The 14455-nt window shown below is 36.9% G+C and overlaps 2 protein-coding genes across 14 annotated transcripts in view; one reads left to right on the top strand and one right to left on the bottom strand.

Annotated features, from left to right (window-relative positions):
* KRIT1 (KRIT1 ankyrin repeat containing) overlaps nt 1–11912 on the bottom strand; it is a 44579-nt gene extending 32667 nt beyond the window's left edge. For 3 of the 7 annotated variants that reach the window (XM_082471833.1, XM_082471829.1, XM_082471831.1), the window contains exons 1-6: nt 11489–11912; nt 7042–7166; nt 5933–6092; nt 2731–2823; nt 1437–1566; nt 189–432 (exon numbers count right to left, since the gene is read on the bottom strand). In XM_082471833.1, coding sequence (XP_082327959.1) covers nt 189–432; nt 1437–1566; nt 2731–2823; nt 5933–6092; nt 7042–7143 — 729 coding nt within the window. In that variant the 5' untranslated portion in view covers nt 7144–7166; nt 11489–11912. The remainder of the gene's footprint in view (nt 1–188; nt 433–1436; nt 1567–2730; nt 2824–5932; nt 6093–7041; nt 7167–11488) is intronic. The other 4 variants (XM_082471832.1, XM_082471830.1, XM_082471835.1 and 1 more) reach the window with 4 other exon arrangements.
* A 447-nt stretch (nt 11913–12359) lies between these two features.
* Nucleotides 12360–14455, top strand: part of ANKIB1 (ankyrin repeat and IBR domain containing 1) — a 139749-nt gene continuing 137653 nt past the window's right edge. For 5 of the 7 annotated variants that reach the window (XM_082471694.1, XM_082471692.1, XM_082471693.1 and 2 more), the window contains exon 1: nt 12360–12522. The gene's annotated coding sequence lies outside the window, so the exon portion shown is untranslated. Of the gene's footprint in view, nt 12523–12871; nt 13235–14455 lie in introns of those variants that run through there. The other 2 variants (XM_082471686.1, XM_082471689.1) reach the window with 2 other exon arrangements.

Below are 14455 nucleotides of genomic sequence, written 5' to 3'. Positions count from 1 at the left end.
AGAAAGGGAAAACAAAACAAAACAAAAAGAGCTTTAGATACTTGACTTTGATGTATAAAAACAGAGCTAAGTACGGATGTCATCTTAATGTTTACAATTAGTAATAGATGCATTTATCTCAGGAAAAAAAATTACATTTGAAATGAAATGTCTTTTGAAATCAGAGCCAAAATTCATTCAACTCTTACCCGGTTTGTATATTGAAGATCTGATCCAAACAAAGGGTTGTAAATACAGGTATCTGCTTTCTCTAGGGCTAACATTTTACTCTTTATTTCTAGTGCACTATAGCCCATATGTAGTGAGTTTTCTGTCTGACCTGATTCAGTAGCATATGCAGGGTTTATAACATTAGTTTTTATCCGCTCAAGAGGAGAAGGTCGGAATAAAGCTGGAATAAAGTGAGATTGTGCATGACGTTCATCTAACCACCTGGCAAAATAAAAAAAAGAGGTAGTAGATGTATTTGTTAAAAAGTGAAGATGAAAAAACTAAACTACTATCCAACTCTGATGTGTAATTCTTTCTAATATTACATTCAGATTTTTATAATTTTTTTAAAAAATAAATTTATTTAAATAAATTTATTTATTTATTTTTAGCTCTGCTGGGTCTTCGGCTTTCTCTAGTTGCAGCGAGTGGGGGCTACTCTTCAGTGAGGTGCACAGGCTTCTCATTGCGGTGGCTTCTCTTGTTGCAGAGCACGGGCTCTAGGTGCATGGGCTTCAGCAGTTGGGGCACATGGGCTCAGTAGTTGTGGCTCACGGGCTCTAGAGCTCAGGCTCAGTAGCTGCGGTGCATGGGCTTAGTTGCTGTGCAGCTTGTGGAATCTTCCCGGACCAGGGCTCACACCCGTGTCCCCTGCATTGGCAAGAGGATTCTTAACCACTGTGCCACCAGGGAAGTCCCGGGATTTTTATAATTTTAATTAGTGTTAAGTACTTCATTTACTGTAAATAAAAGTTCTGTTATTGGACATAGCAAACTATTTTTTTTCTAATGCATGTAACATAATAATAATTAAAATCCTTTTCAAAAAACATGAAGCCCTTTAAAAATTTAAACCACTGAGATGTAGGTGACATTAGACCTGCTGTTACAGAAAGACAAAAGGCATGACAGGTGAAACGACTTGTTCACTGATAAGGGTAAATCGATACTAAATCTAGTTTTATAACAAAGGAATCTTAATTCTTAGGCCAGGGCAATCTTTGTCATTTTCTAAGAATAAACTTAACATGTTGCAAGCAAATCAGGACAATCTTGTCTTTGGGGTTTAAAATTTTTATATTATACTTCAAAAACTTACCATTTCTTAATATATATATTATTAATTTTATTATTTTCTTCCAAAAGAATTTCTACCTCTCAGAGCTAATATCTAATATGAACATATATTTGATTTATTAAAAAATATTTTTAATGGCAGTTCTTACTTATCCAAGGCTATTAACATTCTTGCTGTAAGTGCAGCAAAGTGAGTGCTGGATTCACTACAGACTCGCATAATATCTTGTAAGCAGTAAAAAATTGGGCATCCTGGAGTATACGTATATTTAGTATTATCTGAAAAAGAAAAATGAAGAATTATGCCATCATATAAAAGGTTTATGACTGCATGATTTTTATTTAAAAGTACACAGTATGTTAAAAAAAAGTTGTTAAGTATAACATAAATTGTTCTAGATTTTAAATTAGTAGACCTGGATTCAAGTGCTGGCCAGCTTTGTGACCTTATCCATTTGGGTGAATGCAGGATTTAGAATCCTGGAGGACTACAGAAATTGTTTCCCCTTCCTCTTCCTCAACAATGTTGTAAAATTCTGATTAATAATAAGATTTCCAGCACCATTTAACATACTGATCTGTTTTACCTAAGTATGGCTGGGGAAAAAAAAAATTCTGGAATGGTAGAGCTGGCTGATAAAATACGTGTAAGTACTGTGTAACAGCAGTCTGATGAGATGTCCACAGTGGGTCATTAATATATCATCAGTATTATTACTGCCTTACATGAGCCCAGTACTCTACAGGTTCCATAGTGATTTTTACATCTAATACCTCACTGAGTTCTTCCAGCACGATGAACCAAGTAGGAGCAGATACCTATCTTACAAATAAAGAGGTGAGGCTTAAAGAGGTGATTTGCCCAGAACACAAAATTAGTGGGCTGCAAGGTCTGCACTGAAGCTCAATATGTTTTCTATTATTCCAGGATAATAGGATAAATTCCTTGTCAAAGCTCAAATTAAATTTTCATATTAGATCTAAGTTCTTTAAATATTATCACTACTGTTGGGAAGAGTATTTTAGAACTATTACTGACACTTTCTTTTCCCAAATATAAGATAGGTTCTGATCATAATCTGTTAATTTTCCAAAATACATAAATTTTTATTTCTATTCTACCTATATAGCATAGTCTGAAAAATCCCTCATTATAAGCTAAAAACTTTTTGTTTCGATTATGGCTTCCTTCCTCACTTCTTTGTTCTACTTTTAAAAACAGAAACAAAAACATTACTGATCAGTCTGGAAGCCTGAATATTACTTTGAAATCAAAACATCTTTTTAAGTAACAAATTTCTCCATCTTCCATTATCTTAAAAACATGTATTTTATAATAGTATTACAATAGTAACTATGAATCCAAATTCCTAAGTTCCTCAACAGACTTTAACTTAGCACCTAAGGTACACAAAGATTCATAAGGTGAAACTTAGACTTTACCTTTGACAACTGATGGAACAATAAATAATGCCGCTTCTCTGCCCATCTTCTCCCCATCCAGAGGAAATTTCTTCATTAGTACCACTCGTTTTCCTAATCATTTTTTTTAAGTCAGTAAAGATAAAAATAATGGGCCTTTTAAAATCTTATATATTACCTTGAGAATTAGAAAAAATATTTTAAAGGCAGTATTAAGAGGAACTGAAATATAAAAAGTCAATTTTATTATGGGCACTAATAAAAACTGGTAATTCTGATAATAATGTAAATCATTCTGTGGACAGTCAACTAATAGATCCCCTGTTCTGACTCACTAGAAGAGAAGCTTCCTATACATAGCAAGGAAAACCGTCCTGCTAAGGACTGACAGAGCAGCTGAACAGCAGCACATCCAGGCATATACTTCATTCAGTTGGGATGTAGATGGTAAGAGTTTCACTAAAGTCTAAGCTGGCCAAGAAGCGTAGTGTACATAAACTGCAAAGTCTTAAAGTTTAGCAGCTCTTCATTTAATATTCAACCTCCACCCTCGTCTTAAAGTTTAGCAGCTCTTCATTTAATATTCAACCACCGCCCTCAATTTCAGTTTTTATTAAAATCTGATTGGGCTATAAACTATTGTTCTGAATTGTAACCACCATTCGTATACTTAGTCTGTTGTTCCTGATTTGGCAGCAAGGGGGCTATAAATAATAACCTACAAGTCTTTCACTCTAAAACCTTTTATATTCTGGATACCTTTGTCATAATTTTTATCAACCTTTCCAATCTCCCCACCCCAAGAAATAGAACCTTGTTATTGACCCAGGTAGGAATGCCTGGCTGGATGCCTTCTGTGGACAGGTAGATAATATGAGTTCAAGCAGCTTCATTCATTCACAAAATGCTGGAGTCAATATTTGTGATTATTATGGCACATTATTATTATAGCCCCCAAACAATTTTTTACAAAATAGACACTTGTACAAAATATAAGTGTTAGATACATTCTAATAAATTTCAGAGGCAATATTTCTTTTGTCTGGCTTGAGGTCTTGTCCCACTTAATCTCTCCTGCCTTGCAGCTTCCCTAAATCCAGTTCTGATCCATTGTTTAATTGCCTACTTTGCAAATTATATATGTAACTATGAGATCTGTCATGCGGGGAAAGAAAAGCACTGATTACAAGTTGGGAAATGAGGTTCTAGTCCTAACTCCTCCACTAATGGGAATATGATTTTTGTAGGTGACAACCTATGTTTGCATTTCCATTTTACAGATGTAAAAATGACGATATACCAACTCACAGGGCCAATTTAAGAATTTCATTAAAAAGTAATTGTGGTAGTGCTTTATAAACTATATATAGCACTGCACAAAAAGGCACAACTACTACTTATATAAGAAATCATATTACTCTATAAAAATATTTCACACTTTTAGAAAACCTCAGTTGAATAGGATAGTCAGGTATGGTATGGTTCATTGATACAACTGTCTATTTAGTTAAGTAAAACTTCTTTACTTTCATTTCTCTTATTAAAAGCTGCCTGAAAATGTGTTAGTACATTCTACTGTCTAAGTATATAAGACATAATTGTGCTAGACATGTTTCAGGGTGCCTATCCACTTGTAACTTCTCCTAAAAAAAACTACCCAGCCCTCTGGGCCAGGGGATATTTTTGTTAACACTGATATCACTTGTATCCCCCTTCTTGGTAAATGAACCAAGTGGTAGAGTTTGGCTAATTCATAGCAAATTATGACTTGTCTATCTCAGCTCAAATATGTGATTTGGGCTCAGACTTTGTCTCAGTAATTTGATCTCAGAATAGATCCTGATAACTATAACAATTTAGTGATAGTAAAACAAATCTGGATGAAAATTTATCAGAGAAGTCCAAGACAGAGGTAGAAAAGGCTGACAAATTTGTGGCATCCAAAAGAGCCTTTCACTTGCCTTGATCACCCAAAGGGATAGTCCCCCTTTTTAGCTAAGATCAATTTCTAGATCATTTTATTTAAAAAGTCAATCTGATAATTAGGGAAAGGGGATTCTCTCTGTAGTACTCAGAATGTGTATCAAAGATCTGTAAATTTATGCAGGAACTTCTTATAATCTCGAGTTACAATGCTTAGAGCCCCAAGCCACAAAAACCCTGCAGGCCCTATTGAGGAGGTTACCGGTTGGGGAGGTAAATATGGTGAATGGTACCTCCAGAAGTTATGAAACAGGCTTAGTTCAGCTATCTCTAGAGAACAACTATTCCAAATAACCAACAGATCAAATGACAGGATTCAGCCTTATCTCTGCAACAAAAATAGTCTCTTTAGTGAGAGATGAATTAGACAGCTCATCTCTATAAAGATGAACAAATAGAAAAAAACACTAAATAAGCTTTAAAAAACCAAAAAGTAGGCACAGAGAGGTATGCTTTACCTCATTATCAACAACTGTTTTCAACTGCTGTTTGACTGAAATTAGCTTTACCTTTTTAATTATAATGCCTGAATCCTGGACAGAGTATATAATTTCTGTAACTTCTGCTATATGCTTCTTGTGAGGCCACAGCCTGATAAAATTGATCATTAATGTTTAATCAGTTTCATAGGCTATAGATTATCTAATATTTTAAATGAGGCCTGAACCTTTCAGGGTGAATACTTCTACAATTCATTTTGGCTCTATGAAAATGATCTTCTTCTTGTGACGCAATGGGAAGAAAACCTCTGCTGGCTGGTAATTTATAGGACTTGCTCTAATACACAAAATCTTAACTGTTACTTAGTTATGGAGAGAGGTTTATAGTTTTCTCTTGGCCTGGAGTAGAGAAACAAACATAGTAGTTCACAGATACTTATCTAGGGAAATATACGTTTAACAAAAGTAATTTTGTGCTTTCTTTTAATTTTCAAGCCGCCCCTTGGCTTCCTCTCTCTCTTGAACAAATCATTAACACAATTTAAATATTTTCAATTTTTTTTTACTTAAAATTATTTAAACATTTCAAAAATATTTTTTAACTTAAAAAAAAATTGTTAAGTTACTTTCTGAAGGGGGCTTGGCTGCACCTTAAAAAAAAACCCTAGAAATTTCTGAGTCTTTTTCAAGTTTTTCAAATGAAAAGGAACATAAAAAGAAACTGATTTTAATCTACTTTTTAAAATGTCTTTCTCCACAAGCATTTAAAGCCAACTGTGTTAAAAAGAAAAGTTTCTTACCTCTAATACCCTGGTTTGCAGGAGAAATTGGTTTGGTGGTTTCTACTACATAATCCAATATGCCTTGTGTTATTTCACTGTTGCCTTGAAGTTTAGTTTCCAACAAAACCTTCTTTCTCTTTTTTTTCTGTCCTTCAATGGGAACTTCATGCAACAAAATCTTAGATGAGAAAAATAATATTAAGAGAGTGTTTAAAATAAAATTTACTTGTCCTAGAATATAATAAGCCAGCAGTCTTTCTTAACCCTAGCTGCATATAAGAATAACCTGGACACTTTCAAAACAGTATCAACGTACAGCTTCATCTCAGACCTATTAAATCAGAATGTCAGGGGAGTGGGGTCCTGGTACTGGAAATTTTAAAGTTCCCCAGGTGATTTAACAGTGTAGCCAAGACTGAGAACCAGTAAGCCAGAGCACTGCTGAAGCAGCAGTCTCCTCAGAACCCCTACAGTATCCCTTAATAGGTTTCAGATAACTAACCTTAAAAAAGCAATTAAAGCAAAATACTAGAGAAGTTAGTTGAAGTTAGATTAGATTAGAAGTATTTTATGATGCTTGAAATCTGCTGCATAGAAAAGATAACAATTCTGCTTTGGGTTTGTTTTGGCGGGAGCCTCAATCATGTTTACTAATATATGTATTCAAGACTACAGAGAAGTAACTTAATTGCCTAAAACTTAATTAAAGGTAAAGATATTTTTTAATGAACTTTTAAAAATAGTTCTTTGGGAAAACAACCAAGAACAAAATTTAGGTTGGAATTTTGAATAAGCTGAATTTTGCATTTTTTTTTTTCAATTTTTGAGAGCCATTCCGTAAACCGTACTAAAAACCAAACTCTCGTAAGTTATATAAGTAAAACTCAAATAAGTAACTTTTAATATCTAATAATTTATCCATATCAATGAATAGAAAAATGGTCAAAACACATGCAGCAGAAAAGACATGATGATGGGCAGATCTACAACTGTAAATTCTAGCTTGTAAAGATCAAGGTTATCAACAAGAATTTACAGGCTATGGTTTTACTTTATATGTAAATGAAAATGATAATGGAGAATGACATTCAATGGTTGAAAATCAGATGTTAGTAAATCGTTCTCACTTCATATGACTTAGCTCTGTATTCCCGAGAATTGAGACTGGCAGCATTCTTTGGCCGAATAACAGCAACGTACGCATCTTCTATGTTTTCTGGATTTCCCATTGCTTTATAAAACAAAGAAATCCCTTGAAAGAGTAAATTAAAGGACACATAACTACTTTGAAAAACAATTTAAAAAATAAAATGTTGATTTTTCTATCTTAGAATACATATACTAAGTAAAAAGCAAGTCAGAGATGACTGATTATATCTTACCATTCAAAACCTTTGTTTATAATTTAAGATTACCTTGTCCTTTTTCCTTTTCTATTTAAGGTAGATTTTTGTTTTTTAAAATGGGGATACATACTTTCATAGGTCCTAACAGCATAAGAATCTGCCTTTTGGACCTAAAAAAAGGTGATATGATTATAAAATGTCTTGTAAATACTAAGTAAAAAATGGCTTGAACTAGCAATTTAGAATAGTACCCACTTATTTTCCATAAATTGCACAAGTGAATGTCATACTGTTAATAGTTTGGAAGCTAGAAATAGATAGCTGCCATTGACATTCTTTCCAGAATCTTTAAAAAGTACTTTGATATCTGACATTTGGATGAACTAAAGGATAGTTTATAATTTTCATTGGAGGTACCTATCACAGACTCAAAAACATTTAGTCAGTTGATAAAAGCTTTCTGATGACGACTTAAGAATATTTCCCACTTCCATTATCAATTCCCTAGATAATCCAAAAATTTTCTTCCAAATATATAATATATATATTTTAATATACATACACATGCACATTTTTTTCCCCAGACTAATTTGAAGTCTCCATTAGGCAATTTCCAACAAGTAACTGAAGTTCAAGCACTCTCGGTTGTTTGATAGTTCCATCTCTCCATTAAGTGCTATTATAAATTTTTTTTCATGGCTAGACTAAAATACACCTCTTTGTATTGAATGTATTTTATTTATTTTTTTTAAAAAAACTTCCTCTCATTTATATGCCAGTAAATTTCTAAAAGAACATCAAGCAAGGAGCTGCTTTCCTGGCCATGGTGAGATGAACCTTCTTCAGTTTTTTTTAAAGTCCATTAGGCATTAAAATGACCTGTTCATATTTAATGATTTCCTTATTGCCCCAACTCTCATAGAAAAAAAAGAGCTCATTTTCAAAAAAGGTTTTGAATATCTTTTGAGAGGAGATAGAGGACTTTATTCTGTTTTCTCAATGCAATTAATAAAGTCATTTTGAAATCTTTAATTTGCTTCCTTGTGTAATAACAAAAGCCTTTAATTTACTTCCTTCCACTGCCTTATAACTGGAAAATTTCCTTTAAAAGAAATGTTTTTAAAATCCAGTAACTTTTGACATTTTAAGTAAACGTTAGCCTAAAATTAAAAGAACCGTTAAAATTATTGCACAAAAATTATTTTAATTTATAAATTATTTTAAATTATAAAATTTAGTTATAAATTATAAAAATTTTATTTTAGATTATAAAAATTTTCACTGATTTAGATCCAGAGAAACTACAGATATCTCAACAGAGAAACTACAGAAAACATTAGGATTGAGACATTTCATTTTGTGAAAAGTTTTGAAGACATTCATTTTCACTCTATACCTTGTGGAATTTTTTTCAGTTCAGTTTTTCCATAAGATCATCTTAAAACCCACCTCATACAACAGCACTTTCTATACTAAGTGAAAAAGATGAGGCTTTTTTCTTCTCAGAATTTCTATTTAGCAATTACTTTTCACCTCAGATTAACAATGACTTCAAGATAATAAAATCCAACAAATTTTGAAATGTATGGATGCCTCCTTGAAGACTGCCAGCCCCCAAAAGAAAGACATTGCATTGTGAATACATTTTGTAACATATATGGCACTACTACGGAAACCCTTTTTTCTATTAAGCACTGAAACAGAGAAATCAAGTAATTCTTAGTTTTCTAAACACGATTTAAAGCAAATCAATTCCTGTGCTGGTCAACTCATGTTAAAAAAACATCTATTAGCAAAAAGCTTTATTTGTTAATACTTATCACTTCTCTAGAATATTTGGTATTGCACAGTACACTCAATTTTTAAAAGATAAACAAATGTGATATAATTTTTAAAAACCATGAGGGTTATAGCATTTTGTTTTTACACCATTTAATGTTAATGTACCCCAAAGATTCTAAAAATTGAGTTTCAAGAAATATTCATACTTGAATGTTTGAAATATACATACTTGCAGTGACATGAAAGAAGGAAACAAAGGCTTAAGTGAGGAATAGAACAGAAGCTACTAATATATGAAGGCAAAACTGCTAAGGCAGAAACACATGCAAAAGGATTGGAAGAGGGTAATTTGAGCTAAAAATAACAGAAAAAGCTATAACTAGAGTTTGTAATGTGTTTAGACTGAATTTTAGATAAAGGTTCAAGTGACTAAGTATAGGAAATATGTGGCATTTTCTGGAAAATGCTTAAGCATAAATGATAATATGCTGCCTGACTAATAAGGCCTTACAAATATGTAGAAGTGGTTCTCAATTGGGAGTGATACCTACCTGGGATCATTTGAAAATCTGTAGGGGCATTTCTCGTCACTATGACTGGGGAGAAATGGGGTGAACAGATGCCATTTAGTCCCCATGGGGGGAGGTTTGTTAACATCTTTACTAAAAACAGTCCTGTTGAACAAACTGCCAATAATGTCTTTAATGAGAAACATTTGCTATATACAGTACAGATAGACAAACTTTATTTATTTATTTTGGCCGTGCTGCAAGGCTTGCAGGATCTTAGTCTCCTGACCAGGTATTGAACCTGGGCCCTAGGCAATGAAAGGGCAGAGTCCTAAACCACTGGACCGCCACGGAATTCCCCAGATGGACAAACTTTAAAAGTTTGCAATGAAGAAAAAGAGAAGATTCAGTACATGAATATAGGTATTGTAAATTTAGTTACCAGAAGTCAAAATTAACAAGATGATTTACAATGTACATGCTAATAGAAATTACCAATAATGATCAGAAAGTGTACTTCATGAATAAAAACAAAAAAAGGAGCATTATCTTAGGGTTCTGTAGGATGTTCCTGATCCCTTCTCCTCCATCCTTAAGCAATGTTTCTCAACCTAATAAAACCCATGTTATTATGCTTTTAAAATAATATGAATAAGTGCTAACACCTATAATGTTTATTATGTGCTAGACACTGTGCTAAGTGCTTTACATGCATTAACTCATTTTATTCTTCCCCAAACCTGATGAAGTGGGTATTATTATTATCTCCATTTTACAGGAGAAGAAAACTGAGGTAGAGTAGCTAAGTTACTTGCCACTTCTCCACTCTCCTGGAACAATTTAATATTTTAAAGCATTGTAACATTAGAGAGAAGTGATGGCAACTAAATATCTGTAAGAATACCCCTACAGGGATATGCTGACCATTAAAAATTTCATCCTTTTGCCACTCAAATTGGTTTATAGTAATAAAAAGAGAGAAAGTAATAATAAAGCAGAATAGAAAATAGTCACTGGTGCTACTTCTAACACAGCTTGCTTTGTCCTTGTCCTTTCAACCAGTTCTACCAATCATCAGGTAGTATCAAAAAGTACCATCTGTAATTTTCAAGTACTTTTCTTCTGTTAAGTGACATTCTATTCTGTAATTTAAGATATTTAATAATCTTCAAATAACTTCTGAATGCAATTATACTAAATCTGGCTAACAGAGAAGGAACTAAGTAATAGTGGAATTGGGAAACAAATGAATTCCTACAAGTATATTTAAGGAGGTTATTTGGGGGAGCATGATATCATCCGTAGTATATCTAAATATGCTTTATATCAACTGCTACTGTAGTTCTTCAACCCAGTTCGAAGGGGAAACCAACTAACACATTAACTCGGGTTTAAGTCGAAAAGATCATGGAATGAATTATTTGTTTTTCGATTGTTATGAAAACATTTTTGAGTTTTTGACATTTCCCCCAAAATAAGATGAGGACATCAAAGCAGTTAAAAGACATGATGCTGAGAGAAGCATTCGGAAGCAAACTGAAGACACAAAAACTCTCCAAGAGTGAGAAGGGAATCATGGAGGTGAGATCCTGAGTCAGATCAGCTAGATCAAAGATTTCTGGTGAAGCTAAAAACACCATGGAGAAATGAGCAAAGAACGTAAAGCCCAAAGCCTTAAAAGATGGAGAGAGGGACAGAGAGGAGCGGTGAGCTGCAAGGACAAGTTGTGAATCGCTTTTCCTGAAATGACAAAAATCAACACTCTGCCTAGGAGGTTTTTCCTCCGCCACCGCCCATCAGCGTCCACTAACGGAAAAGGACGTGCACGCCTCTCTGCACCGAGAGCCGCCACCCAAAAAGGGTCTTTGGCGTCTTTGTAAGAAGTAAAGTCCTTGCCTGAAAAACTAGATGTGGATGGAGATAGTTCGGCCTCCTACCTTTCCGTTTCTCTCGCTGGCGTCTGAAACGTGCTCCTCCTCGTCTCACCCGTGCGGGGGGCCGAGGACCTCCCGGGCCGCTACATTCAATTCAGTGGGTGGGACAGTCACCTGGGGGGCGGGGGACCGTCACCGCTTTCTCATTTCTCCTTCCCTTCACTTTCCCAGCGGCCAGGCCCAACTTCCTGTGACAGGAAAACACTCGGTCGCCACCAGAAGCCGCCCGACGTGTTTGGCCGCGCTCCGCACCTCGCGCCTCAAGAGCTCGGATCTCTGGACTCGGAGAGCCTCTTGTCCACAGTCTCTTTATTGGCCTTCCATCTTCTCTCAGCTCAGCGCCACACACACCTCACCCCCTCCCCAAACTAGGGGATTCCAGATCTGCAAAGGCCTTAGCTTTCCATCCTGATGCTACCGGGGCGAGGAAATCGCTTCCGGGTTCACGCCCCTCGCAGCCTCGCGGTTGGTGGTGGAAGAACTTCCGGGTCGGCTGCCGAGCTGCTGCCGTTCCTGCTGTTTCTCGCTGGGGCTGCGGGCTGTCTGGGGCTGGTGGCGGGCGGCTCGGGGACTGGGGTGGTGGCGGCAGTGGGCGCGCCAGCGGCTGAACCGGAGGCGGGGGAGGGGAGGGGGGCCGCCCGGGCTGCACGCGCGTGCCAGGCTGGAGCATGAGCCGTATTTGACCGCGAGGCGGAGGCAAGAGCCACCGCCCCCTCTTCTCCTCCCGCGAGTGAGGCGGCGCGGCGGCCGGAGAGGCATGGGGGGCGCCAGCCCAGTCTGAGCCTCGCCGCAGGCGCTTCCAGCTCTCGCTGAGTTTCCCGCGGGCCTCCAGGGCGCACCCTCGGCCCCGGCAGCCTTTGCCCGGCGGGCGCACCGGGGTCGGCGAGGAGGGGGCGCAGGGCGAGGAGGGGCGTCCGCCCGGGTGGGTGGGGCGCAGGGAGTACCTGAGAACACCGGCTCGGCGCGGGAGGCAGGGGCGGCAGAACTGCAGAGCGGCGGAGTCCATCCGACCCTTACCCTCAGCCCGGGAAGTAACCGTAAGTCTCAGCTTCGCCGTACCGGTCTTTTTGAGGCTGTCTCAGCCTATTTTCGGCTCCGAGTTCAGCGCTACCGAGTTTACGCTCTCCCGGGACTCCTACAAATATGCCTCCCTTCATTTGTGGAGGATTGTTGTGTCCCTATTCCTGAACAGGCAACATCCTCTGTCTGACCCATTGGGAGCTCTTCTCCCAGCGAATTTGCAAGCCTCTGTGTTTCGGTAGCACGTCCCATCCTCACCATCTGGATGCATCTCCTTGTCCCTCTGTCCTCAAAGGATCTGTGTCCTCCCTTTTTTTCTGTTTGTACCCCGGACCTCACAGCTTCCCCCGCCCATTCTTTGAGACGTGGAAAGCCACGGGTTCGGCTCTTCTCGAGAGCTCGAGAGTCTTGAGCGGGTGGATGGATGAAAGTGAAGGGCTATAATGGGTGGGGATAGGGGCACATTGCTCTAGGGAACCTTTATTTTTGCAGCTTCTGCCACCACAAAAGAATGGGCCTTTCCTCTGGACCTTCATTCCTCTCCCTTCCTGTGTATAAGCTGTTTTCTCTACGTTGCTGTTTGAGTCGCAGGAAACTGGAATTAGAGCTGTAATTAAGATCTCCCGAGGAGGTTTTGAGGATGTCTCACAAGCTCTATTCACACGAAGTGGCATATTGAACAACCTTGTATTGAAATGAAGACCCATTCCGGGGGAGACTTACTAGGAGGTCTGAGAAATCAATGTGAAAACAAAAGTCTGATGTTTCAAATGTGTTTTGGATACCTTTAGATAATTTTTTAGTGTGTTGAATTTACATTTAATTCTTAATTTAAAGTGTGTGTGTGTATGATGTGAAAATCTTTGCATTGGAAGTTTTTGCTTTGTTAGTGGTTAAAAAAACTAAAGTGATTTTTGATCACGTCAGATTATATTTGTCAAGATATTATCTTAAATCCTTAATTCCATAGAGACCTTTCTTTTAAAATTGATTTGGCTCAACCATCTACAGATGTTACACACCTTTGTGCCTGTCACCTTCCTGCTTCTTAGTTAAAAAAAAAAAAAAAATTAACCGTGAATATCTTCAATGTGTATTTCCAGATTTGCAACTAGGCATTTTTTTCTCGTTAAAATTTGGTTTCCTTTTTAAACTGCCACAGCAGAACTTTCCAGAAATTAGACTAAAAAGTAACTGTAATGCTGTCAGTGACTGGACAATAGTTCTTAGTTGACTTCATGCATTTTGTACTTTTCCAGGTACTGTAGTAAGCAAATGATAATTTAAGAATGATTTTCCTTTGTGAACTACAGGTTCTTTGTTATTGTTCTCTAAATTACTCTGTAGTGTAGACTGGTAGCTTTGGTTATTTTTTTCAGAAAACGTCATTTTGTTAAGAAAGGTAAATGTGTTTAATAATGATTTTTTTGTTTTCAAAACCTTCTTCTAGCAGTTGATTTGAGGTTATTATTTGATTTGTAACTGCACACTGTTCACAGATTTTAGTTTGAACTAGGCTTAAAAGATGTATCTCCAGCTGTCTCTCTGGAATTGTACTTTACCGGCTTGTGTCAGAAGCCAAGCATTGCACAGAGTTGAATGTATTATTAAGGGTGTGGTTTTTGCTTTTCGTAAAATTGATCAGTTTGCAAATAAGAAGAGTGGGTGCTGTAGTGATGTGATGGGCAATAACTTGAAAAGGTCCTTTTTAGAAACAGTAAATTGACCCCTATTATTCTTGGACGTAGGGTGGAAAAGATAGGACTGTATTTTCACTTTATGCTTTTTCCCTTGCCCATTGCACTGGGAATTTTGAGTTTTCAATATGAAAGTGTTCTGAAACCATGCAGACCGTGCCGTAAGTGTGGGCTCTATCAGGTGGCTGCTGAGACATGGGAGAGAAGTTTTGTTTGCTACTCTTTTATACTCCTATAGCACTGCCCACTTTTG

Source organism: Balaenoptera physalus, assembly GCF_965194825.1.
Source record: "Balaenoptera physalus genome assembly, chromosome: 8".
In the NCBI taxonomy this organism is placed as follows: Eukaryota; Metazoa; Chordata; class Mammalia; order Artiodactyla; family Balaenopteridae; genus Balaenoptera; species Balaenoptera physalus.
The sequence above is the reverse complement of the archived record's forward strand: the minus strand, read 5'-3'. Positions and strand labels throughout refer to the sequence as shown.